Below are 26,460 nucleotides of genomic sequence, written 5' to 3' on the forward strand. Positions count from 1 at the left end.
AGGTGATTGAGAAAGGAAAACCTGCAGTGTTTTGGCCCTTCATGGCACATGATTGCCCACCCCTGCTGTAACCTTTTCCCCTTTCTGTCAAGTGTCAGCAATAATAACAGCACTAATAATACTAATAAAAACAATAAGAATAATACAGTATTAGGAGCAGCTGCAGTTTTTGAAGGATCATTCCACGACCGCTCCAGAGATGGGTGTGTTGTCTGTCTCAGAAAAATTAAAATAGACATATATGTTCAAGACATTATTGAGCTATCAGGATTAGAACATTTTGAGCCTGAGAAAATAGTTAACATTTTACGAGTTGAAAAAGTAATAGTTTTCAGCAAATGCCAAAATGTTGTTTTGATAATTTGCTCACATATGCAAATGTGAACATAGCTTTTAACCACTGTGCACAATCATATCTTCTTTTTTTTTTTTTGATGTGGTAATTTTAAAATATTGCAGAAATAAACAAAAATATCTATTCTTTTTGGATTGTCTGCCCTAGTTTTACTACGCTTAATTTCAGGGGGCGTGGTCTAGTGGCTGGAAGGTTGTTTTGGAATGTAGAAAAACATGAAGGTTTCAGTTTTCTCATGTCTATATTTTATGTGTATTTTATTTACCTGAAAGTACCGAAAACGCCGTCTGAATTCTTCACTGTGGACATGATAGACGCGGCGGAAGGTTTCTGTGAAGGAGCTAAAATCAGATACGTTCTGAGTCTCGACGCACTTTACGTTCATTAAACACACACAAACAAAAACCGGAACGACAGAAAACAACGACAACTGTCTGCCCATCGTTCAACCAGGGACACCGAAAAAATAACGAAAGAACAAAACGCAGAAGTACAAACAATGTTGACGGAAATGATAAAGAATCTTCGGCGCATGCGCACCGACTCTGTAGCTTCCTCAAATTTCTTTTTTAAAAAAGGTACACAATATTGTGAACATTCTCACAAAACTATCACCACAAACTATCTGAAGCACATTTTTTGTCAATTAAATTAATTTAGGTTCTTTAGTAAATTAAAATGGATTTATTATTTTTTTTTTTTTTTTTAAAAGGTACACAACATTAATGTGAACATTCTCACAAAATTATCACCACAAACTATCTGAAGTGCATTTTTTAAATAAAATTAATTTAGGTTCTTTAGTAAATTAAAATGGAAATATTTTCTGATTTTGGTGTATGATTTTAAGATCTATTTGACAATGATTATGTTTTCCCCCTTAATATATCAAAATAAAGCGTACAAAAATACATATATGACACTGTATCAAGCTCTGTATTTCAGGAAATGTGGTATTTGTGTAAGTGGAAGATCATGTTTGAATTTGCTAAACTTTCATTTCCACTATAAATAAGTAAACAAAACATTTAACAATGGAAATAAGTCTTGTAGACTTTAATGTGTCATCCCCACTTGAGTATATGTACATCTGTACGTGTATGATTGTTAAATAAAACTCCATCAATCAAATCAATTAAAATACACACATTAAATGTTTTAATGAATAATTAGTGGTTACAAAAATTTAGTTTTTTTTTTCATTATAACAAAATAACAGACTACTTCAGGATCAATTTTATAATTCTATGGGTACGCTTTCAAATATATCCCAAGCAGGCTCCAATGATTAATATAAATTGTAAATTTGAATTAAACCCTTGAACAGTGGAATCATTATGAAAGATCTGCACATGCAAAACTGAAGGGTAGCGATACCAAAAACTAATTTATTTTTATTTATTTGTAAGGCTGAACAATGTTCGGATTTTGCACTAGGGTTAACTGGAAGCACGCATTACACCGAGGGGATCCTCTCATCCAGGATGAGATGAGGAGTGACCATGAATACATCAGAAAGATGGCCCCTCGAGATCAACTGCTACAGGAATGCCCCAGACAACTGAAGACAGAGAAGGAGGTCTCATGGAAGACCAAACCTCTCCATGGGATGTACCATTGACAGAAAGAGGAAGTGGCTCGAGAAGTCCTACCAGAGGCTAGAAAGGGCCAGCCTAAAGTACAGCACAGACACTCATGGCAGCACAAGAACAAGCCCTAAACGCCAGATCCATAGAGGCAGGAGTCCACCACAGCAGACAGGACCCAAGTTGCAGGCTGTGCAAATGTGCACCAGAGACAGTCCAGCCCATAGTAGCAGGATAGCACAACCAAGTGTCAGGAACCGTGTACAGGAACATCTGCGCCACATACAGAATAGAAGTCCCCAAGTAACGATGGGAGACACTGCCAAGGTGTTTCAGAATGACAGGGCTAAAGTCCTGTGGGACTTCAAATTCCAGACAGACAAGCACCTGCTGTCCAACCAACCAGGCATAGCGGTGGTTGACAAGGGAAAGAAGACCATTGCTGTGATCGATGTGGCAATCCCAGTTGACAAGAACATCAGGAAGAAGGAGCATGAGAAAATCAAGAAGTACAAAGGGCTGAAGGAGCAACTGGAGCAGATGTGGAAGGTAAAGTCAAAAAGAGCGCTAGGCACTGAAACCCTGAATTGGAAAAGCGGCTCCAGCAGATTCATGCACAACAACAAAAGTCTCTGTCCAGAAGACTGCAGTCGTAGGAACAACTAAGATACTGTACAGAGCCCCCAAACTCTGAGGAACACACATACCCCTCTCACAGGATATATATATATATATATATATATATATATATATATATATATATATATATATATATATATATATATATATATATATATATATATATATATATAATAAATCTCCCTCCCTTGAACAAACATTCCATTTAACTTTATGGGAAATTGCATCCATATGTTTATACTTAAACACTGAATTGAATTTACAATTTCAACTTGTTTTTCAAAAGCTGTGTTAAATCTCACTTTACACTTTTTCAAACTTGTTCGATCTGTCATTTCTCCAGAATATCTTCATAAGATTGGAATGCATAGAAAAAGTTGTTGCACATTGTGTCGCCCCCCCCCCCCACCTCAAAACTCACACACAGTACAACAGCATTGCTTTCATTACTGTAGGCTCAGCAGCAGCTGCTGTGCATTTTTTTGTCCAGCCATCCAGCACATTCACCAGCCGAGAAAAAAAAAAAAATCCTCTTTGTGCTGTTTTGACCAGAGCTGAAGTCCTTGTATAACGTGCCGGAGAAAATGTCAGAGCCAGAACTCGTCAACAAGCCCTTCGCGGCCCAGTTGTCTAATGTTTACCTCAGCATCTTGGCGCTTTTCTGCTTCAAGCTCTTTGTCAAGATTTCCCTCAACTTGCTGACTTACTTCTACATCGTCCGTGGGAACCGTAAAGAGGCCGCCAGGATATCGGCAGAGTTTTACGATTACGATCAACAGCACAGTGAGTAACCAGATAAACTGTGAAAAGCCTCGGACGATGCAACTCATTTACACGTTGAAGGCAAAATTAGAGCATAAGGTAAAAATATGACGTAAGATATGTTTGACTTCAGGCGTGTCAGTAACAAAACATTGTGTAAAACCAGATTTAAAGTGACACACACACACACACACACACACATCACTTCTATGTTTATGTATGAGCTCAACATTCAGTAATCCAACAACTACAAAGGCCTTTAATCATGTTCCCACTTAAACACTGGAGGTCGGAATGACAGTCTATTTTTATTTCGGAGCAAAACATAAATCCTGAATTATACCTCGAGTCTTAGGTGAAGCAGAGTGAGAGCTCTTTATCTCTATTAATAGAACACTGCCATGATACCCCCCACACACACACCACCCCCTGCCCCAGTTTCCATTCCCAGCTATGCGGCACGTTCCGTCACACTTGGGCCGCAACCACAACACGCCACATTCTCAGGCACCGGAGCGTTGGATGGCATGTTTCTGTGAGAAAGAGCGGCTGGACGACGACGACATAATCTGTGGCCATCGTTGACGGGGGCATCTCATTTAAAGTCAACTCACTCTCTGGCATCTTAATCAGAAAAGCTCAGAGAGTATTAGCCACGGCCCTGTAAATATGGCCATCCTAGACCTTGAAAATCTCTTTGATGTCTTAAATGGGGTCCCTTACATGTATGTTTCAGTCAATTAAATATGAGCTGCATGAGTTGAGCAGAAAACATATTGATGATTATATGCAGGCTGTAGAATGGAAGATAAATGCAAAGCTGTGTGGAACGCATCCGCTGTCATTCTGGACATCGACTCAGGTGCTTAAACAAAACAACCACAGCCAATGGAATCATCATTACATCCAAAAACTACTTTTTTCCACTCTGTCATAATGTTTGCACAATGAATTTTCTGCACAAGTCGATCTGTGCAAGTCACACAACACTACATGATGCACACTTTAAATTCAAAATAACTAATTTATTCAAATTATTGGCACCCCAACATTTTAATTACAGAATTTAAAATGTTCCAAAAATGCAAATGAACCAAAGTTGTATAGTAATTATATATATATATATATATATATATATATATATATATATATATATATATATATATATATATATATACAGTGAGGAAAATAAGCATTTGAACACCCTGCGATTTTGCAAGTTCTCCCACTTAGAAATCATGGAGGGGTCTGAAATTTTCATCTTAGGTGCATGTCCACTGTGAGAGACATAATCTAAAAAAAAAAAAAAAAAAAAAAAAATCCGGAAATCACAATGTATGATTTTTTAATAATTTATTTGTATGTTACTGTTGCAAATAAGTATTTGAACACCTGTGAAAATCAATGTTAATATTTGGTACAGTAGCCTTTGTCTGCAATTACAGAGGTCAAACTTTTCCTGTAGTTTTTCCACCAGGTTTGCACACACTGCAGCAGGGATTTTGGTCCACTCCTCCATGCAGATCTTCTCTAGAGCTTTCAGGTTTGGAGTTTCAGCTCCCTCCAAAGATTTTCTATTGAGTTCAGGTCTGGAGATTGGTCAGGCCACTCCAGGACCTTGAAATGCTTCTTACGGAGCCCCTCCTTAGTTGCCCTGGCTGTGTGTTTGGGGTCATTGTCATGCTGGAAGACCCAGCCATGACCCATCTTCAATGCTCTTACTGAGGGAAGGAGGTTGCCAAAATCTTGCAATACATGACCCCATCCATCCTCCCTTCAATATGGTGCAGTCGTTCTGTCCCCTTTGCAGAGGAGCACCCCCAGAGTATGATGTTTCCACCCCCCATGCTTCACGGTTGGGATGGTGTTCTTGGGGTTTGTCTCATCCTCTAAACATGGTAAATGGAGTTGATTCCAAAAAGCTCTATTCTGGTCTCATCTGACCGCATGACCTTCTCCCATGCCTCCTCTGGATCATCCAGATGGTCACTGGTGAATTTCAAACGGGCCTGCACATGTGCTAGCTTGAGCAGGGGGACCTTGCTGCCCTGCAGGATTTTAAACCATGACAGCATCATGTGTTACTAATGTAATCTTTGTGACTGTGGTCCCAGCTTTCTTCAGGTCATTGACCAGGTCCTCCTTTGTAGATCTTTCATGGAATCCCAGACCAAGGGAGATTGACAGTCATCTCGTGTTTCTTCCACTTTCTAATAAATAATCATAACAGTTGTCTTCTACTAAGCTGCTTGCCTGTTGTCCTGTAGTCCATCCCAGCCTTTTGCAGATCTACAGTTTTGTCCCTGGTGTCCTTAGACAGCTCTTTGGTCTTGGCTATGGTGGACAGGTTGGAGTGTGATTGATTGAGTGTGTGAGCAGGTGTCATTTATACAGGTAACAAGTTCAAACAGGTGCAATTAATACAGGTAAAGAGTGCTGAATAAGAGGGCTTCTTAAGAAAAATTAACAGGTCTGTGTGAGCCAGAATTCTTGCTGGTTGGCAGGGGGTCAAATACTTATTTGCAGCAGTAACATACAAATAAATTATTAAAAAATCATACATTGTGATTTCCAGATATTTTTTTTGTTTGTTTGTTTTAGATTATGTCTCTCACATTGGACGTGCACCTAAGATGAAAATTTCAGACCCCTCCATGATTTCTAAGTGGGAGAACTTGCAAAACTGCAGGGTGTTCAAATACCTATTTTCCTCACTGTATATACACACACACACACACACACACACACACACACACACACACACACACACACACACACACACACACACACACACACACACAATTTGAGGAAGAAACCTCAAGCAGACCAGGCTCAGAGGGGTGACCCTCTGCTTGGGCCATACTACCGACACACTTGATGATAGAAATATAAAGGAAATTCTGGGAGTCCATGGTGGTGTCCAGGACGGGAGCCTGGCTGGGGAAAGGGTGGGTGGGTCTACAGATCCTCCTTGGTGATACTGAGGCATTCCAAAACCACTTGGGAGTTGTAATTTCTCCAGAGTACCAACAAGGAGAGATGGAAGGGTCTGGGGCCCTGCCCAGTTGCTGTCTGTAAAATGTTCTTGGCCATTCAAATTAATCAAAAAACAGATACATAAACATTTCCAAGTGACTGAATATGACTGTAAAAGTGATGACTTACTATAAATTCATCAAAGGGTGCCAATAACCGTGCCTCTCTGTCACACAAAATTTAATCATTTGCATTTATTTCTGGTGATATTTTAAAAACTACACATAAAATACAGGGTTGCCAATCAGTACACGTAATAATTAAAGGTTAGGTTAATATTATGAAGTAACAAGTGTACGAGGTCTGTCCATAAAGTATCGTACCTTTATATTTTTTTCAAAAACTATATGGATTTCATTCATATGTTTTTACGTCAGACATGCTTGAACCCTCGTGCGCATGCGTGAGTTTTTCCACGCCTGTCGGTGACGTCATTCGCCTGTGAGCACGCCTTGTGGAAGGAGTGGTCCCGCCCCCTCGTTGGATTTTCATTGTCTGGAAATGGCGGAATGAAAAGGACTTTTTTCCATCAGAATTTTTTCAGAAGCTGTTAGAGACTGGCACCTAGAAACCATTCGAAAAATTTATCTGGCTTTCAGTGAAAATTTTACGGGCTTCACAGAGAATAAGGACTTTAACTACAGCTTTAAGGACCCCTTTAAGGACGGTCGGGGTTGGGACATGTCCAGCTCTCCACAAGTTCTTTTATACTCACTCGACTGGTAAGCACTGAAAGCCGAGATAGACATGTCCCAACTTGTCCTCTAACACTCCGAAACGGAGGTGTTCCTTTGTCTCGCCTCATCAGCGAATAGGTCGTGACGCGCGAAGCCTCCGCGCGGCTTTCCATGACAAAATCTCTTGTTAAAAGTGAAATCTGACGGAAAATGGCTGATGTCCAGCTCTTGTGATAACCAGAGAAAGAGCACACGACGGTCTCGTATCCACAGAGCCATCAGCTTAGAAATGATCCAGTGGTTTGTGCCGCATCATCGCAGCTCGCAGCGCGGTGCACCAACCGTCCTTAAAGGGGTCCTTAAAGCTGTAGTTACAGTCCTTATTCTCTGTGAAGCCCGGAAAATTTTCACTGAAAGCCAGATAAGTTTTTCGAATGGTTTCTAGGTGCCAGTCTCTAATAGCTTCTGAAAAAATTCTGATGGAAAAAAAGTCCTTTTCATTCCGCCATTTCCAGACAATGAAAATCCGACGAGGGGGCGGGACCACTCCTTCCACAAGGCATGCTCACAGGCGAATGATGTCACCGACAGGCGTGGAAAAACTCACGCATGCGCACGAGGGTTCAAGCATGTCTGACGTAAAAACATATGAATGAAATCCATATAATTTAAAAAAATAAAATAAAAAGGGCCGTTAATTTATGGACAGACCACGTATTTCATTGTGTCACACCAGTTCTCTGGGTGCTGTAAGCTGGATACTGTCTGTTATTCCAGCATCTCAAATTTGTTCTTGTGTGAACAAAGAACTGAACATATTCTCACAGTGTTTCTTAAGGTGGAGGCTAAAGCTTGTACTGTTGTTGCAATTATTACCTCCACCAACGAAGTTTTTGCCCCTGTTTGTTTGTTTGTCTGTTTGTGAACAGCCTGGAGCCCACAATTTTTCATATATCATTAAGAAATGTTTACTGATGATTCATGTCCTGATAGGCAAGAACTGTTTCAATTTTCAAGGTCATAGGTCAAAGGTCAAAGTCAGGACAAATCTTGGAAAATTGGAAAAATCTCAATTTTTAACATTGAACAAATTTTCAAAAGTTAATAACTCTGTAAAAAAGGATCAAATTATTTTATATTTGACAGCGTTATATAGGATGGTATCCTGTATGGCCTGACAAAGTTTGATCCAGATCTGATCTGGATTATGGATTTTGTGGGTATTTGAATTTAATATTGAAAAGCCCATTTGGTGTATAGTTTGCATTATATCTCAATCAGAAGTGCCTCAATCACTCTTATTTGTGACAATGAGGTGCAAACTGACACTTTCTATGGCGTAGACTAAGTTTGATCCGCATCTGATATGTGTTGCAGATTTAGCGGATATTTGATTTTAACATTGAAAAGCCCCTTTATTTTGTATATTATTTATCTTATGAAAAGCCTCTTCTAGCAGGAAGTTGACCTTGAAATTTTTTCCCAAGGTAAAAATTTGTGGAACTGGAAATTAATGTTGGCAGAGGTTTGCGCTCTATGTAAGCGGTACGTGCTCGACTTAAAGAATGTGTTTGGAAAAGAGCATGAGATGAAAAGTACTCCACATAAAAAGAGTAAAGTATTGAATTGATACTGTTGCTGCAGGATCGTGGGCAGACCGCTCACCACTCCATGATGCTGCCAGTCAGGGTCGCCTTCTGGCTCTAAAGAACCTCATTTCACAGGTAAATAGAACACAATCACTGGGATCCTGCTTGTATCCGTCTGCATCCCCATCATCCCTCAGCACGCAACCCTGGCATTCAATTTATTTATACAGCGCCAAATCACAATATGAGTCCCCTCAAGGCTACAACAAACACCCAATATGTATTTATCTCTCAATTATCTGTCTTGCACTGATTATGATAGTAGACAGTGCTGTAGTGTACTTCAGTGGCAACCAACTTTTTAAAGAAAGTTGTTCAAACTCATGTTATAGATTCTGTTATTTCTATGTGTTTTCTATGACAATATTTTAATGGGTTTGTAGTTTTAATAGTTTCAATTATCTTATTCAGTTGTAGGCATTTTATGTGATTTTTTTAAACTGAGGATCAAAACAACAACAAAAAAGAATCTTGCACTTTTTGTGTTATCCCCAAAATTTTACACATACCTGTTTAATGTGTTGTGTTTTTATATGTTACATATGTTACATTTGATGCAAGTGTTGAATTTTCAACTAAATCAAATTATGCCCCATGAACAAATGCATGTACATGCACAGACCCCCAAATGAATAGACTTTTTTTCTCCCTTTGGAAAAATACAACTTTAACACACACACACATATATATGACATAAAATATCTTCTTAATTACTTTTGACTGTCCATAAGTGTGCTATTATGACTTCATTTAACATGTGCAGTTCTAATTTTGATATCCTCAGAACACACAAACCCTTACCCCCGGGGGTATTTAGCACATGCAATTTCAGAAACTGTAGTCATTGTACACATATAGTTTATTCATTTACATCAAATAAAAAAAAATATGAATTTGTAATATGGTGCTTTTTTACCTTCACAGTGAAAGAAAATCTCTATGACTCTAACATAATATGTAGTAAATTAAATAATATCAAAGCCAAACTAATGCAATACACTCAAAGCAGCCTCTATTACATCATCATGTTTAAGACCAGTTTTCTTTAGACAGTTTAGCAGATAGATACATGAACCTTTCCAATATGTCTTGGACTTATTTTACAGCCATCATTAAGAACTACAAAGAGTATGGCACTCTATGGTGAGTCTGTATGGAGTAGGCAGTTCTCATAAACTGAGACTCATGAGGCAAACCACCAAGATACCCATAATAACTCTTAAGGACTTACAGTATTGGTTTCTGTGCTGGTTTGTGTGTTGCATCACAGATCATGATTTACTCCCCCCCCCCCCCTTTTTTTTTATTTACACAAAAGAAAAATCTAATCCAGGCTCAATTCTCCCATGTGCCTTCTGCAAAAATTCAACAGATTTCACATGTTTTTAAGAAAATCCTATAATAAGTATAGTCAGTCTCATGGTTTTAAGGTTAATGTTATTGAAGAAGAACATAATGGTTTCATATCTGCCACACCACGAGACAATATAAAGACAAGTTTGGGGATAAATAAAGATGTAATTTTAACATATTTGCACACTTTTTTTTCCCATCTGCTTCAGCTGCTCATTGTTGAACGACTAATCATAAAAGGAAGTAAGTTAGAACCACATCAGGGGCTAAAGTATTATGTCTTAAAGACACCATGACAGATGACTTGGCACCTTAATTACCAAGCTCGCTAATCTCTGTTGTCGAAACATGACCACTTGCACAACCATAACAAGACAGAAGACCAAAAAAAAAAGGCTCTTGATGTTCTGGCAAAGACATTGTCACGTATGACTGAATAACACCCAACAAATCCAGTCTGTGCTCATTTGATTCTGTCTTTAGGGTCACAATGTGAATGTTCTGACAATAGACCATGTGACCCCCCTTCACGAGGCCTGTCTTGGAGACCATGTTGCTTGTGCCAGAGCTCTCATTGATGCCGGAGCTAATGTAAGACCCACATTCTCACACTCATGCTTAATGTTGCTAGAACGTACAGGTCAAATGTAATTTCCATGGAAATCTGGGTGGGGGTCAAGAATGAGTAATGTGCTCTATTAAGCTATTAAGCTGCTGTTCCCCTTCTCCTGTTCCCCCAGGCTGTTGCTATTAGTCAAGTTGCTTGGTTAAACAAAGCCTAAAAATAACAATAAAACTGCCTTTACAGGTCAATGCCTTTACTATTGATGGAGTCACCCCTCTCTTCAATGCCTGTACAGTGGGTAGCGTGACCTGCACTGAAATACTTCTGGAAAATGGAGCAAAACCCCAGAGCCTCGTTTACCATCCCTCACCGATCCACGAAGCGACCAGCAAAGGTATATTTTAACTAAATATTCTACATCAGGGTTGAACATTTACACTTGTGCGCTGGCCCGAGGCAAGTAGAGACTTTCATTAGGCTAGAATACGTTCTTCATGAATATCCCGACTGAGTACGTGACTTTTAAGTCCTTAATTAGGAGTGTCCTGTACTGATCCCGAGGTCAGTTTCTAGGCCAGTTCGGGCACTTTTTAAGGATCGTCAACCTCCAGATACTCTGTTCTGTTGCATCGCATTAGAAGATCACTCCAACACGGACTGAGTGAACACTGAATCATCACCACTGTTTCAACTGAATTTTGGTTTTGATTCATATTTTGGCTTCTAACAAATATGCAATAATGGCACTAATAACAGCAGCCTCTGCTAGGCTACCGTTATTAATAGCTAATAGCTGCTGGAGACTTGACGAGGTTTGTCCTTTTTGAGCTTTTTATGAGAAATATCCAAGATGATATGGCTTGATGTTTGGTTAATTGTACTACCAGACCACCAGGCTCCAGCATTTCAGTTGAGTGAAATTTTAGTATTTGTTTTAGCACTATAGCATTAATTAGCAGGGATCAATAGCTCTGTGGTATTAGCTCCACGGTTGCTAAGATAATATGCTGTTCATGAATACCCCCCCATACACCCCACCCCCCAAGCCACGTGTTATAAAAACACTGCCCAGTACCCAAAAATATGTGTTAATCAAACACACAAACCAAAGTTAGCCTGTTAGCCGTAGCTTTCTTGATAATTTTGACAGTGTTCGGATGTCAATCAGCCTCGCTCTTGGTCCACATATTTACCCAGTCATGGGTGAGCCGGGAGTTATAGCTTCACATTTTTTTAAAAATGCTTTTAAGTTCAATGACATTTAAAATTAAAATGATATTTAAAGAAAGTTTCAAATTTTGCACTGTATGGTCAAAATGCCATCGCTGACATTCTTGTTGTGTGGGCCGCCAGAAGAGGAGGTACTGCTGGCCCACCACCAGAGGGCGCCCTGCCTGAAGTGCGGGCTTCAGGCACGAGAGGGCGCCGCCGCCATGGACACAGCCGGGGGTGACAGCTGTCGCTCATTACCTCTTGCCGGCTGTCACCCATCTACTCAACATCATCTCACTCCATAAAGACCAGACGTCATCTCCACCTCGTTGCCGAGATATCATACTTCATAGGAGGTACTACTCTCAGCCTTTTTTTGAGATTTATAAATCTGTGATTGTGAGTGTTTGCAGGAGAACCGGTCGTTTTGGTGGAGGCTGTGCATGACGGCGCTCCTTTTCCTCTGAGACCACTGCAACGTGTTGAGTGAGAGGTGGAGGTGGCATTCCCACCGTTGTTGTTACTGGGTGTACACACACCCACACTTGACTGTCTTTGTTCTTCGCCAGCAGTACCAGATCCGACAGTCGGGGACGGTGATCACCTGGGTATTCGGGACTTGGCGGCTCCAGTATTCACCAGGTTCTGGGGCGGCGGAAATCGTGTGGTTCCGGCTCTTCTCAGGACAGACGTCTTCTATCCTCGAGCCTGCCCACACATCACCTCTGTGTATTGACTGTTATAATATTCTGTGATTGTCTGTATGTTCGTTGTGCACATTCACAACATTAAATTGTTATATTTTGGCTCATCTATTGACCGTTCATTTGCGCCCCCTGTTGTGGGTCCGTGTCACTACACTTTCCCAACAGGATATCTCGGCCAGCGTCATGGACTCCGAGGGGTGTCACCCGGCTGTTGAACGACCAATGGGAGAGCAGGGAGCGCAGGCGTCTGCAGGAGACGTGATTGGTGAGCTGCAGCACATTCTCACCGCCTTTACAGCTCGGTTGGATCAAATGACTGAGCAAAAACATCCTCCTGAACCGCAGGGTGGAGGCTCTCTCCGCACAGATGGCGGCGAGCGCTCAGGGCGCTGCTGCGGCTCGTCCTCCTGCCGACCCTGTGCAGGATATAAACGTTCCAGTGGTGGTTCAACAACCCCTCCCACCATCCCCTGAAGCATACATAAGCCCTCCTGAGCCGTACGGAGGTTGTGTGGAGACGTGCGCGGACTTTCTTATGCAGTGTTCGCTCGTCTTCGCACAACGTCCCGTCATGTACGCGTCAGACGCTAGTAAAATAGCTTAGGTGATTGCTCTGCTTCGGGGTAAAGCACGCGCCTGGGCTACGGCGCTCTGGGAACAGAACTCACGGTTGTTATCAGCATACACTGGGTTTGTGGGGGAGTTCAGAACAGTGTTTGATCACCCTAACAGAGGAGAGACCGCTTCAACTGTGCTGCTGTCAATGAGACAGGGACGCGAGAGCGCAGCCGCTTATGCAGTCAACTTCCGCATCGCAGCTGCGATGTCCGGCTGGAATACCGTTGCGCTCCGCGCTGCCTTCGTAAACGGACTGTCGTTGGTTCTGAAGGAGCAGCTGGTAGCTAAGGAGGAACCGCGGGATTTAGATGGGCTTATCGATCTCGTTATACGGTTAGACAATCGGTTGGAGGAACGCCGTCGGGAGCGAAGCGAAGGACGTGACCGGATACGCACCGCCCCTCTCCCTTCCGGGTTCGATAAGGCGCCGCCCTCCCCACGCTCCACAGCCGCAGCGCTTTGTGGGGCAACAGCTCCCCCTGCTGACGTTGTTACGGAAACGCACAGGGCCAAAATGGGGAGGCTGATCCATGGAGAGTGTTTTCTCTGCAGCTCAACTGAGCACACACAGAGAAACTGCCCCAAACGGCCAAAACGACAACAACCGCCCTTAGAGACTGGGCTAAGGAGGGGTCAAACCATTCAAGTGAGACACACATAAATTGCCACACGACTCCCAGTCACAATCCTGAGCGGGGATTTAACTCTTCAAGCCCGAGCACTGGTGGACACAGGGTCAGAAGGGAATCTGCTAGACAGCAGATGGGCAAGGGAGGTAGGGCTCCCTCTGGTGGCGCTTCCTTCGCCATTGCAGGTGCGGGCACTAGATGGCACCCTCCTCCCTTTACTCACACACAAGACACAACCAGTAACTCTGGTAGTGTCTGGAAACCATCGGGAGGAGATTGAGTTTTTTGTGACTCCTTCTACCTCCCGTGTGATTTTGGGCATCCCATGGATGTTGAAGCACAATCCCCGGATTGATTGGCCGTCTGGGGTGGTGGTTCAGTGGAGCGAAACCTGCCATCGGGGGTGTTTAGGATCCTCGGTTCCTCCCGGTTCACAGGCTAAGGAGGAGGTCAAAGTCCCTCCCAATCTGACGGCAGTGCCTGTTGAGTACCACGATCTTGCTGACGTCTTCAGCAAGGATCTGGCACTCACCCTTCCCCCGCACCGTCCGTACGATTGTGCCATTGATTTGTTTCCAGGCGCTGAGTTCCCATCCAGCAGGCTGTACAACCTCTCACGACCTGAGCGCGAATCAATGGAGACCTACATCCGGGACTCATTAGCTGCCGGGCTGATCCGGAACTCCACCTCCCCGATGGGGGCAGGTTTCTTTTTTGTGGGCAAGAAAGATGGCGGACTTCGTCCATGTATTGATTACAGGGGGCTGAATGAGATTACGGTTCGCAACCGATACCCGTTGCCATTGTTAGATTCCGTGTTCACCCCCCTGCATGGAGCCAAAATCTTTACTAAGCTGGATCTTAGGAATGCGTATCACCTGGTTCGGATCCGGAAGGGAGACGAATGGAAGACGGCATTTAACACCCCGTTACCTGGTCATGCCGTTCGGCCTCACCAACTCCCCCGCGACGTTCCAAGCCTTGGTTAACGACGTCTTGTGGGACTTCCTGCACCGATTCGTCTTCGTATATCTGGACGATATTCTCATCTTTTCTCCGGATCCTGAGACCCATGTCCAGCATGTACGTCAGGTCCTGCAGCAGTTGTTAGAGAACCGACTGTTTGTGAAGTGCGAGTTTCACCGCGCGTCTTTGTCCTTCCTGGGGTTTATAATCTCCTCCAACTCCGTCGCCCCTGATCCGGCCAAGGTTGCGGCGGTGAGAGATTGGCCCCAACCAACAAGCCGTAGGAAGCTGCAACAGTTCCTCGGCTTTGCTAATTTCTATAGGAGGTTCATTAAGGGCTACAGTCAGGTAGTTAGCCCCCTGACAGCCCTGACCTCTCCAAAAGTCCCCTTCACCTGGTCGGATCGGTGCGAAGCCGCGTTCAAGGAGTTGAAACGACGGTTCTCTACTGCGCCAGTTTTGGTGCAGCCCGACCCTAGCCACCAGTTCATGGTTGAAGTGGACGCCTCTGACTCAGGGATAGGAGCCGTGCTGTCCCAGAGCGGAGAGACCGATAAGGTTCTTCACCCGTGTGCCTACTTTTCCCGCAGGTTGACCCCGGCTGAACGGAACTATGACGTCGGCAATCGAGAACTCCTTGCGGTGAAAGAGGCTCTTGAGGAGTCGAGACACCTGTTGGAGGGAGCGTCTGTGCCATTCACGGTTTTCACTGACCATCAGAACCTGGAGTATATCAGGACCGCCAAGCGGCTGAACCCCAGGCAAGCCCGCTGGTCACTGTTCTTCGGGCGTTTCGACTTCCGGATCACCTATCGCCCCGGGACCAAGAACCAGAGATCGGATGCCTTGTCCCGGGTACACGAAGACGAAGTCAAAACAGAGCTGTCGGATCCACCGGAGCCCATCATTCCGGAGTCCACTATCGTGGCCATCCTCACCTGGGACGTGGAGAAGACCGTCCGGGAGGCCCTGGCACGGAGCCCGGACCCTGGAACCGGTCCGAAGAACCGTCAGTACGTCCCACCAGAGGCCAGAGCTGCAGTCTTGGACTTCTGTCACGGTTCCAAGCTCTCCTGTCATCCAGGGGTGCGAAGGACCGTGGCAGTTGTCCGGCAGCGCTTCTGGTGGGCGTCTATGGAGGCCAACGTCCGGGAATATATCCAGGCCTGCACCACCTGTGCCAGGGGCAAGGCAGTACATAAGAAGGCCCAAGGACTCCTCCAGCCGCTGCCGGTGCCTCATCGCCCCTGGTCCCACATCGGCCTGGATTTCATCACGGGCCTCCCGCCGTCCCAGGGCAACACCACCATCTTCACGATAGTGGACCAATTCTCCAAGGCGGCCCACTTCGTGGCCCTCCCGAAGCTCCCAACAGCCCAGGAGACAGCAGACCTCCTGGTCCACCACGTCGTCCGTCTGCATGGGATACCCTCCGACATCGTCTCTGATCGTGGTCCCCAGTTCTCCTCACACGTCTGGAGGAGCTTCTGCAGGGAACTGGGGGCCACCGTGAGCCTCTCGTCCGGGTACCATCCACAGACGAACGGACAGGCAGAGCGGGCCAACCAGGACTTGGAACAGACCCTCCGCTGCGTCACATCCGCGCACCCGACGGCCTGGAGTAACCATCTGGCCTGGATCGAGTATGCGCATAACAGCCAGGTGTCTTCTGCCACCGGCCTCTCCCCATTTGAGGTGTGTTTGGGGTATCAGCCCCCGTTGTTTCCCGTGGTGGAGGGAGAGGTCGGTGTGCCCTCGGTCCAGGCCCACCTGCGGAAGTGCCGTCGGGTGTGGCGCTCCGCCCGTTCTGCCTTGTTGAAGGCCCGGATGAGGGCGAAGACCCATGCAGACCGCCGGCGATCCCCGGCCCCTGCTTACCAGCCCGGGCAGGAGGTGTGGCTTTCCACGAAGGACATCCCCTCCAGGTGGACTCCCCAAAACTTCAGGACAGGTACATTGGCCCCTTCAGGATCCTCAAAGTCCTCAGTCCTGCCGCAGTGAAGCTCCAACTCCCGGCTTCACTGTGGATCCGTCCGGTTTTCCACGTGTCCCGCATCAAACCTCACCACACCTCACCCCTCTGTGCTCCCGGACCGGTGCCGCCTCCTGCTCGGATCATCGACGGGGAGCCGGCTTGGACGGTGCGCCGGCTCCTGGACGTCCGTCAGATGGGTCAGGGGTTCCAGTACTTGGTGGACTGGGAGGGGTATGGACCCGAAGAACGCTCCTGGGTGAAGAGGAGCTTCATCCTGGATCCAGCCCTCCTGGCCGACTTCTACCGCCGACACCCCGACAAACCTGGTCGGGCGCCAGGAGGCGCCCGTTGAGGGGGGGGTCCTGTTGTGTGGGCCGCCAGAAGAGGAGGTACTGCTGGCCCACCACCAGAGGGCGCCCTGCCTGAAGTGCGGGCTTCACGCATGAGAGGGCGCTGCCGCCATGGACACAGCCGGGGGTGACAGCTGTCGCTCATTACCTCTTGACAGCTGTCTCCCATCTACTCAACATCATCTCACTCCATAAAGACCAGACGTCATCTCCACCTCGTTGCCGAGATATCATACTTCATAGGAGGTACTACTCTCAGCCTTTTTTTGAGATTTATAAATCTGTGATTGTGAGTGTTTGCAGGAGAACCGGTCGTTTTGGTGGAGGCTGTGCATGACGGCGCTCCTTTTCCTCTGAGACCACTGCAACGTGTTGAGTGAGAGGTGGAGGTGGCATTCCCACCGTTGTTGTTACTGGGTGTACACACACCCACACTTGACTGTCTTTGTTCTTCGCCAGCAGTACCAGATCCGACAGTCGGGGACGGTGATCACCTGGGTATTCGGGACTTGGCGGCTCCAGTATTCACCAGGTTCTGGGGCGGCGGAAATCGTGTGGTTCCGGCTCTTCTCAGGACAGACGTCTTCTATCCTCGAGCCTGCCCACACGTCACCTCTGTGTATTGACTGTTATGATATTCTGTGATTGTCTGTATGTTCGTTGTGCACATTCACATTAAATTGTTATATTTTGGCTCATCTATTGACCGTTCATTTGCGCCCCCTGTTGTGGGTCCGTGTCACTACACTTTCCCAACAATTCTGTCACAATTAAAGTGATAACGCCTGATCTGAGTGTTTGAGTAACTTTCCATTTGACACAAAGTCATTTCCATGGTAACCTGAGGGTCCTCCAAAAAACCCGGTGTCGCTGACCGAACAGTCCCCCCTAAAAACGGTCTGCCCTGCCTTCATTGCGCATGCATCATTTCGGAGCGTCAGCTGATTATCACCTCGTTTCTGTTTAAAACTGCACTCCAATCATCATCTATCTCAGCGACAGATATCTGAAGCTTTTGTACAACAATCATTTCCACATAAATTCAGCATTATTTCATCATAAAAGAGGGGAAACCGATCACAGTGCCTACGTCATTTTGGGGTGTCAGTTGCGACTCGCTGATTATCGCCTCGTTTCTGCTTAAAACTGACTTTAGAATGATTTAAGAGGTTTTAATTTGTTATCTGATGGCTAATAATCACATTACTCCCTTTGATTGCTTTGGGTGTAGAGAGTCAGGAGTCAGACTCAGACGTGCTGCTGTGATGCTCTGATCGCTCCCCTGTCTTTTACTATGAAATAATGCTGAATTTATGTGCAAATGATTGTACAAAAGCTTTAGATATCTGTCGCTGAGATAGATGATGACAGGAGTGCAGTTTTAAGCAGAAACGAGGCAATAATCGGTGAATTGCTGCTGACGCTCTGAAATGACGTGTGTAGTGAAGACGCAGTGAAGGCAGGTCCAACCGATTTTTAGAGGGGACCATTCGGTCGGTGACACTGGTACCAAAGACATGTTGGCTGTCGCCTTCGGACACTGGTTAGTGTCAAAGTCTCACAACGATACTGTAAGACATGAAGCACCAGGACCCTGACCTGGACTTTTGTTCTACAGCAAAGGTATCAACATCGACAAAATAACCAACGCAAATATAATTAGAGCAAAAAAGCATGCATAACTACCATTCAAATCTGAGATTTCTGCTCAAATCCCTTTGTCAGATCAGCCAAAAGGCCCCCAGGAACATTGAGGGAAATTTGCCCTTCTATGTCGAATGCTCCTTTTTATTAATGTTCAACTCAAAATATAGCAAAATGATACATTAAATTGCTTCTGACTCACAGATAAATGGAAAAATCTGGATAGATGAATCAGCCAGGAAATGTGCCAGGAAACATATTTGCTACAAAATAGCTCCTTCCTCACTTTCAGCCAGCAGCACATTTTTTTAAAGCAGAAAATCTGCCCCATCTTTACCTCTGAGTAATGTTTCCAAACCTTCACTTGATCCTGATCTATATTTGTGTCCTTTGTTGTGCCGTAAAGCACTTTCTCACTCACCTCCGCTGTGAATAAGTGCTTTTAAAAATCCCAGCATGACCCGAGTAGACAGCTTAGAGAAATGTGTCGCTTTGTCACTTAGTGATTACTGTCTTCATGCCCCATTACGTGCAGGTCATTACGGCTGCGTGGAAGCTCTGGTGACTTGGGGGGCAGATGTGGACACGGACATTCCTCACCTGGGCACAGCGCTCTATACGGCCTGTGTCTGCCAAGAGCTGGAGTGTGCCAGAAAGCTCCTGAGGGAAGGTCAGGCTCGCCGCACAGCGTCGATTCTTACATCTCCATACGGACATGTTTACGCAGGCACATTAACACAAAACACCCTGCACCCATACTGCTGAAATATCACGTTTACACACACACACACACACACACACACCCTGATGAAGAACCTTCGAACTCACTTTTCCACGACTGCACATATTCCATTACATCCAACAGTATGTATGTCTATTATTTTCAATATAAGGGTGATTCTTAGACTACGGGCACTTATTATGTCCTTTGATCATATTGTATGAAAAACAGAAAAAAGGGGAAATTTCACACTTCTATAGTTATCTTTACAATGAAAGTGTTAAGAAATTTGTTCTAGTAGTCTATGATGACTTTTTCACCTTTTTTCAGCATCATTATATGCAAATATTGCCGTTCTGTGCTTGTCCCACACCCAGACTTTTGATCTTCAATGATAAAAATGAATGGTAAAGAAACGTTTTTTTCTAATGTTTTAAAATATCTCTGAATAAAATATCAGTAAAATAATCAAAACATAATTGGGGTATTCAATGTCATACAACTGTTGTGATTTTTTTAAGCAAAATGTAGTTGTCCCACACTATTGCCGTAATTTCCAACACTGTAATGTCCCTTTAAACAGTTTGTATGAAAGATTGTTTGGGTAGTTTCTATGGAGATAAACAGTGACATCAGAGCACATGTATATAGCGCCAAATCACAACAAACAGTTGCCCCAAGGCACTTTATATTGTAAGGCAATGGTGTGGTGGAAATTACATTTACAAGGCCAATAGTGCCCGTAGTTAAAGAATCACCCATAAAGTTATTTAAAAACCATTAAAAGATATGTTTAATTCACTTTTTACTCAGATTTTTAGTTGTTACCTGTTTGCATACACCAAGATCAATGACTCTTTAACTAGATTCCCCCCAAAACGCAATAAGATAGGCTTTTAAATTACAGCTATGAATTCCCCCAATTCCCTCTAATTATGGCAATTAGTCATTCAGAAGATTTTAAAAGTAATTCCATTAAAATCTTCTCAAATGTTCAATCATGTCTAAAGCTACAGTGTGTAGGATTTAGTGCCATCTAGTGATAAGGATGTACATTGTATTATTCCATCAGCAGTAATAATTTTGTTCCCCTTCACATTTTTGTGTCTTTGGTGACGGGGATTAGTTCTTTCTTACCTTCTCTTGTGATAAGGAACATGTATGATCCTCCATGTCACAAAAAATGAGGATTCTCAAACTTGTTAGCCTGTGCTACCAACCAGTAGACAGAATATAGGGATGCAACCACTCATTCCTCTTGTTTTTTTCTTTTATGTTTTTTTTTTTTTTTTTTGTTCAGTTTTCTGGCCGGGCTGCAAAATGCAAAAAATGGAGTAAGTATATCTCTTTCGGGCTACTCAATAAACATGGCGGTGCAACATGGCGGCCTCCATGAGGGGGCCTGCTCTCATATAGATATGAGGAATGGATTCTGAGCTTATTGAAACACACTGATTAGCTACTGAAAGTAATTAAACACTAAACAACAGCTTGATCACATTGTTAAGTTATATTCCATTTCTGCTAATAAAAACACCTAAAACCTACATACTGTATCTTTAAAGAGGCAGTTATCTTGATGTATTTAAACTGCTGGCCCACAGAAAATCTATTATTTTTGAAAATCACTATATTTTGAAGTAAAGGAGACAATCAAACTGAAGTAATTTGTTGATTTCTGCAGGTTAGATCCAGGGATGGATCCAGAAATTTTTGTTGTTAGGGGGTCTGATTCATTGCAACTGGGCAATCCGCTGAGTGGATTCTGCTCATTCATGGAATGACAGTGTTATATTGTCACTTATTATTTATTTATTATTTATTTCTCTTTTCTTCATATACGTATTTTTTTCTTTGCATCATTTCTTTTTTGGATGGTGGGTGGTGGGGGGGGCATCCCTGGTCAGACCTCATGAGCAGCAAACTGCAGGATGTGCAACAAATCACTTAAAACACCAAAGAACAAGCTGCAGGTTTTTTTTTTTTTTTTTTTTACTGATGCTGACCAGAGAGCGTCAATAATTAATATCAAACTGTCCCCTGTTCAGGTGCAAATGTACAGAAAGGTAAATCTCTGGAGTCGCCCTTACATGCAGCTGCAGAGAAAGACTGCACAGCCGTGGTGAAGCTGCTGCTGGACTTCGGTGCAGACATTAATGCCAGGAACATGGAGCTGCAGAGGCCAGTGGATGTGGCTCCTCCCAGCAGTATAACAGAGGCTTTCTTACTACTCTACGAAGGTACGAATTACAATTAGAATTTTTTTTTTTTTAAGCAACTACAGCTTGTTAGTGATATTTTTGGAGCCACTTATTTTGTAACTTATAAGCTCAAATCACAAAGAGTTGGGACAATAGGCAAATTAAAAACCTCACAGTGTCACTGCAGACAGTGTGAACCAAAGCTATCTCATGATTTGTGTGATTACCTTAATTTCATTTGTTAATATATATACACATTCCTGCATTTAAAGCCTGCAATATGTTCCAAAAAAGAAGCCGATGATTCTTTCAGAGCTGTCGTGGTTGTCTTGGTGGCTTCCCTCAAGAGTTTGACTTTGGCGAGTTTGGTTAGTCTGGTGTGTCTCAAGAAAACTGGCTGATGATTTAAACGTTATATTTTGAATGAACTGACCCAGTCTTTGTTTTTTGTTTTTTTAATGAGTTGCAGACCATAAATGCATAAGTGTATATTAACAAATGAAGTTGATTACCAAACAGTGAAATTAGACTGTCTGCAATGAAATAGAAATTAAAGTAAATGTAAGGATCACTGTGCTTTTTGTTTTATGTGTTTGTTGTGCTGATTTGGGTTTGTATTATTAAATATTGATACATAGGACAAACAACACTTGTTTAAAATACTGGGACAATTTTGAGGTGGATCCTAAAAAGAATGAACCAGAATATTGTTTATACCCCCTTTATATGTTGTGCTATAATTGTGTGTTTGTTTTTTTACATATGTGGATTAAAGTTAAAAGTTGAATGTAGTGCAATCATTTCCATGGAAATCATCATTCTGCAAACAGTTTCGCCATAAATGAAAGGAGCAAGGAAAGAAAATTAAAAATACTACAATGTGTCACAATGAATGATCATAGCCTATTTAAGGTTGTATATGTTTGAAATGGGGAATGCTGGAATTTCTCAACCTAGGCCCTGTTTTAGATTATTTACAGTGCATCCAGAAAGTATTCACAGTGCTTCACTTTTTCCACACTGTCTTATGTTACAGCCTTATTCCAAAATGGAGTAAATTCATTTTTCCCTCAAAATTCTGCTCACAACACCCCATAATAACAACATGAAAAAAAAATGTTTTTTTGAATTTTTACAAATATATTAAAAATAAAAAAACTAAGAAATCACATGTACATAAGTATTCACAGCCTTTCTCAGTACTTTGTTGATGCATCTTTGGCAGCAATTACAGCCTCCAGTCTTCTGGAATATGATGCCTTAAGCTTGGCGCACCTACCTTTGGGCAGTTTTGTAAAATTCCTCTTTGCAGCACCTCTCAAGCTCCGTCACGTTGGACGGGAGCGTTGGTGCACAGCCATTTTCAGATCTCTCCAGAGTTGTTCAATAGGATTCAGGTCTGGGCTCTGGCTGGGCCACTCAAGGACATTCACAGAGTTGTCCTGAAGCCACTCCTTGATATCTTGGCTGTGTGCTTAGGGTCATTGCCCTGCTGAAAGATGAACCATCGCCCCAGTCTGAGGTCAAGAGCGCTCTGGAGCAGGTTTTCATCCAGGATGTCTCTGTACATTGCTGCATTCATCTTTCCCTCAATCCTGATGAGTCTCCCAGTTTGTGCTGCTGAAAAACATCCCCACAGCATAATGCTGCCACCATCATGCCTCACTGTAGGGATGGTGCCTGGTTTCCTCCAAACATGACGCCTGGAATTCACACCAAAGAGTTCAATCTTTGTCTCATCAGACCAGAGAATTTTGTTTCTCATGGTCTGAGAGTCCTTTAGGTGCCTTTTGGCAAACTCCAGGTGGGCTGCATGTGTCTTTTACTAAGGAGTGGCTTCTGTCTGGCAACTCTACCATACAGGCCTGATTGGTGGATTGCTGCAGAGATGATTGTCCTTCTGGAAGGTTCTCCTCTATCCACAAAGGAATGCCGGAGCTCTGCCAGAGTGACCATCGGGTTCTTGGTCACCTCCCTGACTAAGGCCCTTCTCCCCCAATCACTAAGGTTAGCTCTAGGAAGAGTCCTGGTGGAGCTGAACTTCTTCATTTATGGATGATGGAGGCCACTGTGCCCACTGGGACCTTCAAAGCAGCAGAAAGGTTTCTGTGCCCTTATTCAGATTTGTGCCTCGAGACAATCCTGTCTCGGAGGTCTACAGACAATTCCTTTGACTTCATGCTTGGTTTGTGCTCTGACATGCACTGTCAACTGTGGGACCTTATATGTAACGTGTATGCCTTTCAAAATCATGTCCAATCAGCTGAATTTACCACGTTTCCTGTTTCCACTGAAACAACCTTTTTTAAATCACAGTCATTATGGGGTACTATATGTAGAATTTCAGTGAAAAAATTAATTTCATCCATTTTTGAATAAGGCTGCAACATAAAATGTGGAAAAAGTGAATTGCTGTGAATACTTTCTGAATGCACTGTAGCGTTCAATTCAGGATGAAATGATGATTGACGTAGAACACCAACGGTGTCTTGAGCTTGCTTACTGAGCAAGCTACAAACATCACAGTAAAACCATTTCTTGTCACCACTGAAGAGACAAAAACATTGTGAGAAGCGTAGAATGGAGGCAAACGTGCACACGCTTACCTCAGTAAATGGAAAATGACCAATTGCACAGGCAGCTAATTACTTCAGCATTCAACTCTGCTTTGCACAAAGTCCATGCAAGTCGATTATCAATTAGTGGCTCGTTCTTCTGCTTATGCTAAGTGTGTAGCAGTGTAGCCTGTGAAGGTATTAGTGTTCTATATCAATACTGGACTGACTGTTACTGTTTTTGTCCAGAGGGAAAAGTTGAACCCAAACATCTCACTATAGAGGCCAGGCTGAAAAAGTCCAGAGTTCTCCTTCAATGCATGGACTTTGGAATCAATTATAGAATTTGTTAATTTTTGTTTGTTTGTTTGTTTGTAGCTACGCCACGACTACTGAGCCAACTGTGTCGTCAGTGCATCAGGAACTGTGTTGGTCGTGACAGACTCCACCTCCTTTGCCATCTTCCTTTACCCAGAATGCTCAGGAGGTACCTCCAGTACCAATGACGAGCACAAAAGCTAAACTATCTGCCTTAAAGGGACTTTTGGAAAGAAGCGTTTGATGCATTGAATCTATAAACTCTTCATTTCATCTGAGCTTCCACTACAGGCAACTGCAAAAGCAATTAAATGAAGTTCGTCACACACACAGCCACTGCGACAGCATTGACCCGCGTGGCCTTAACCAGCTCACTGTGGGTGAACATCTGGACCTGGATGATTGGAAAAGCAGGGTGGCGATGAAGAGCTTGCAAGCTTCTCTCGATAAGTAATAGCAAAACATAATATCATATAACAATAATACTTTGGGTTGCAGTATTTAGATGGTGCCTTATCAGCTGTATGAGCTAACAGTAGGTGATTGCAGTAAAACTTTGCAGAGATTGAATGTAAAATAAATGCACAATAAACTCTATGTGAATGTATATTTATTGTTTTGCACTATGACATTGAATGCATTGCACACTAACACAAATAATAAATGTTTTGAGACCTGGGGCATTCCATTATATGTTGGCTTTTGAAATATATATGTGGGATTAGTGAATGGTGTTATATCAAGATGTCAGCCGTAGAAGAACGAAAGAGAAAAGGTGCAGCTAGGCGCCAGTTTGCAGGTCGATATCAACGTGGAGGCGATGTGTTAATGAAAAATTCAGAAACTCTATCTGAAGTCAGGACAGGAGAAAGAAAACAGAGCTGAGAGCTGGATGATCCTTAACTTGATGCTAAATTTTGGAAAACATGAGCAACAAACTTTATTAGAATAAAACCTAAAGGTGTTGTATTATATGTGCTTTCGGCAAGATAATATGTCAACAGTATGTTTTTAAAATGATAAAATACCGCATCGTGACTGAGGTGAAGCATTTTAACAAAGAGGTGACTTAGTTTTTCTAAAAACTGTTTTTGCAACATACAGCCAAAATAAATAACTAATAATCATCATAATCAATTAAAATGAAATGTTGATATCCAAATATATCTGCAGCAATTTAGATCAAAATGTTTGCTCATTGAGAAGAAGAAGAAGCAAAAAACAAACATACAAACAAAAAGTATGTTGGCTACTGTATAATTACTCACTTCAACCACCTCTAGGTGGCAGCAAAGCACCATCTCTGTCTGACAGCAGCCACAAGACCAGGAAAAGTGAGCTGTTGTCATGGAGATATTAAGAATCTTTGAATTGCAAGAACCAGAAGCACGTAAAACTAATTTCAGTTTGGGGTGATTAAGCTGTATTTACAATTAATATTTATTTTTGATGAGAACATAAATTGAAATGTTGCACGACATTGTAATACTGTCACTAAAGTCTGCAAGTTTGGGATATTGCAAGTTTGCATTAAAAAAAAATTAAATGTTTCAATTTTGCTCCTTGCTCATCTTCACCCACAAATTAAATATTTCTATTTAGGTTCAACACAAAAATTTAACAAAAGTTTGTGAAAATTCCATCTGCAAATGAAATGACGTTGGACTGGATTGCAGATGAAAATCTGAAAATGTTTGAGATGAACCCCAGCGTTCTGATCATGTTTCACAGAAATGTGTTAATTTGTAAAAGAGTGCTAACCCTGTGTCAAAATGTAGTTCTTTCTTTTCCATATGAACTGCAACTTTCTGTGCAACTCTCATGGAAGAAGTTTCTATTTTGTTAAAAGATTATGAATAATCCTTCTTACAAACTAAATCAGAACATTTCTATTGGCAGTAAAAAAAATATATATATATTAACATCATATGTGGACCAGAGA

At 43.1% G+C, this 26,460-nt stretch overlaps 2 protein-coding genes across 4 annotated transcripts in view; one reads left to right on the top strand and one right to left on the bottom strand.

Annotated features, from left to right (window-relative positions):
* ctso (cathepsin O) overlaps positions 1 to 889 on the bottom strand; it is a 30,933-nt gene extending 30,044 nt beyond the window's left edge. The window contains exon 1 of the mRNA XM_034182119.1: positions 621 to 889. Within this exon, the coding sequence (XP_034038010.1) occupies positions 621 to 797 (177 nt within the window). The 5' untranslated portion in view covers positions 798 to 889. The remainder of the gene's footprint in view (positions 1 to 620) is intronic.
* A 2,212-nt stretch (positions 890 to 3,101) lies between these two features.
* asb5a (ankyrin repeat and SOCS box containing 5a) lies at positions 3,102 to 25,201 on the top strand. 3 transcript variants are annotated; one of them, XM_034182133.1, is made up of 7 exons: positions 3,102 to 3,363; positions 8,700 to 8,779; positions 10,541 to 10,648; positions 10,866 to 11,016; positions 19,259 to 19,393; positions 21,493 to 21,684; positions 24,579 to 25,201. In XM_034182133.1, the coding sequence occupies exons 1-7, from the start codon at positions 3,165 to 3,167 to the stop codon at positions 24,704 to 24,706; spliced, it is 993 nt and encodes a 330-aa protein (XP_034038024.1). In that variant the 5' UTR covers positions 3,102 to 3,164; the 3' UTR covers positions 24,707 to 25,201. The 3 variants fall into 3 exon arrangements, with proteins under 3 accessions (XP_034038024.1, XP_034038025.1, XP_034038026.1); XM_034182135.1 differs by lacking the exon at positions 3,102 to 3,363 and adding an exon at positions 3,885 to 4,204; XM_034182134.1 differs by lacking the exon at positions 19,259 to 19,393.
* Positions 25,202 to 26,460: the final 1,259 nt, after the last annotated feature.

The sequence above is a fragment of the Thalassophryne amazonica genome, chromosome 11, assembly GCF_902500255.1.
Source record: "Thalassophryne amazonica chromosome 11, fThaAma1.1, whole genome shotgun sequence".
Classification (NCBI taxonomy): Eukaryota; Metazoa; Chordata; class Actinopteri; order Batrachoidiformes; family Batrachoididae; genus Thalassophryne; species Thalassophryne amazonica.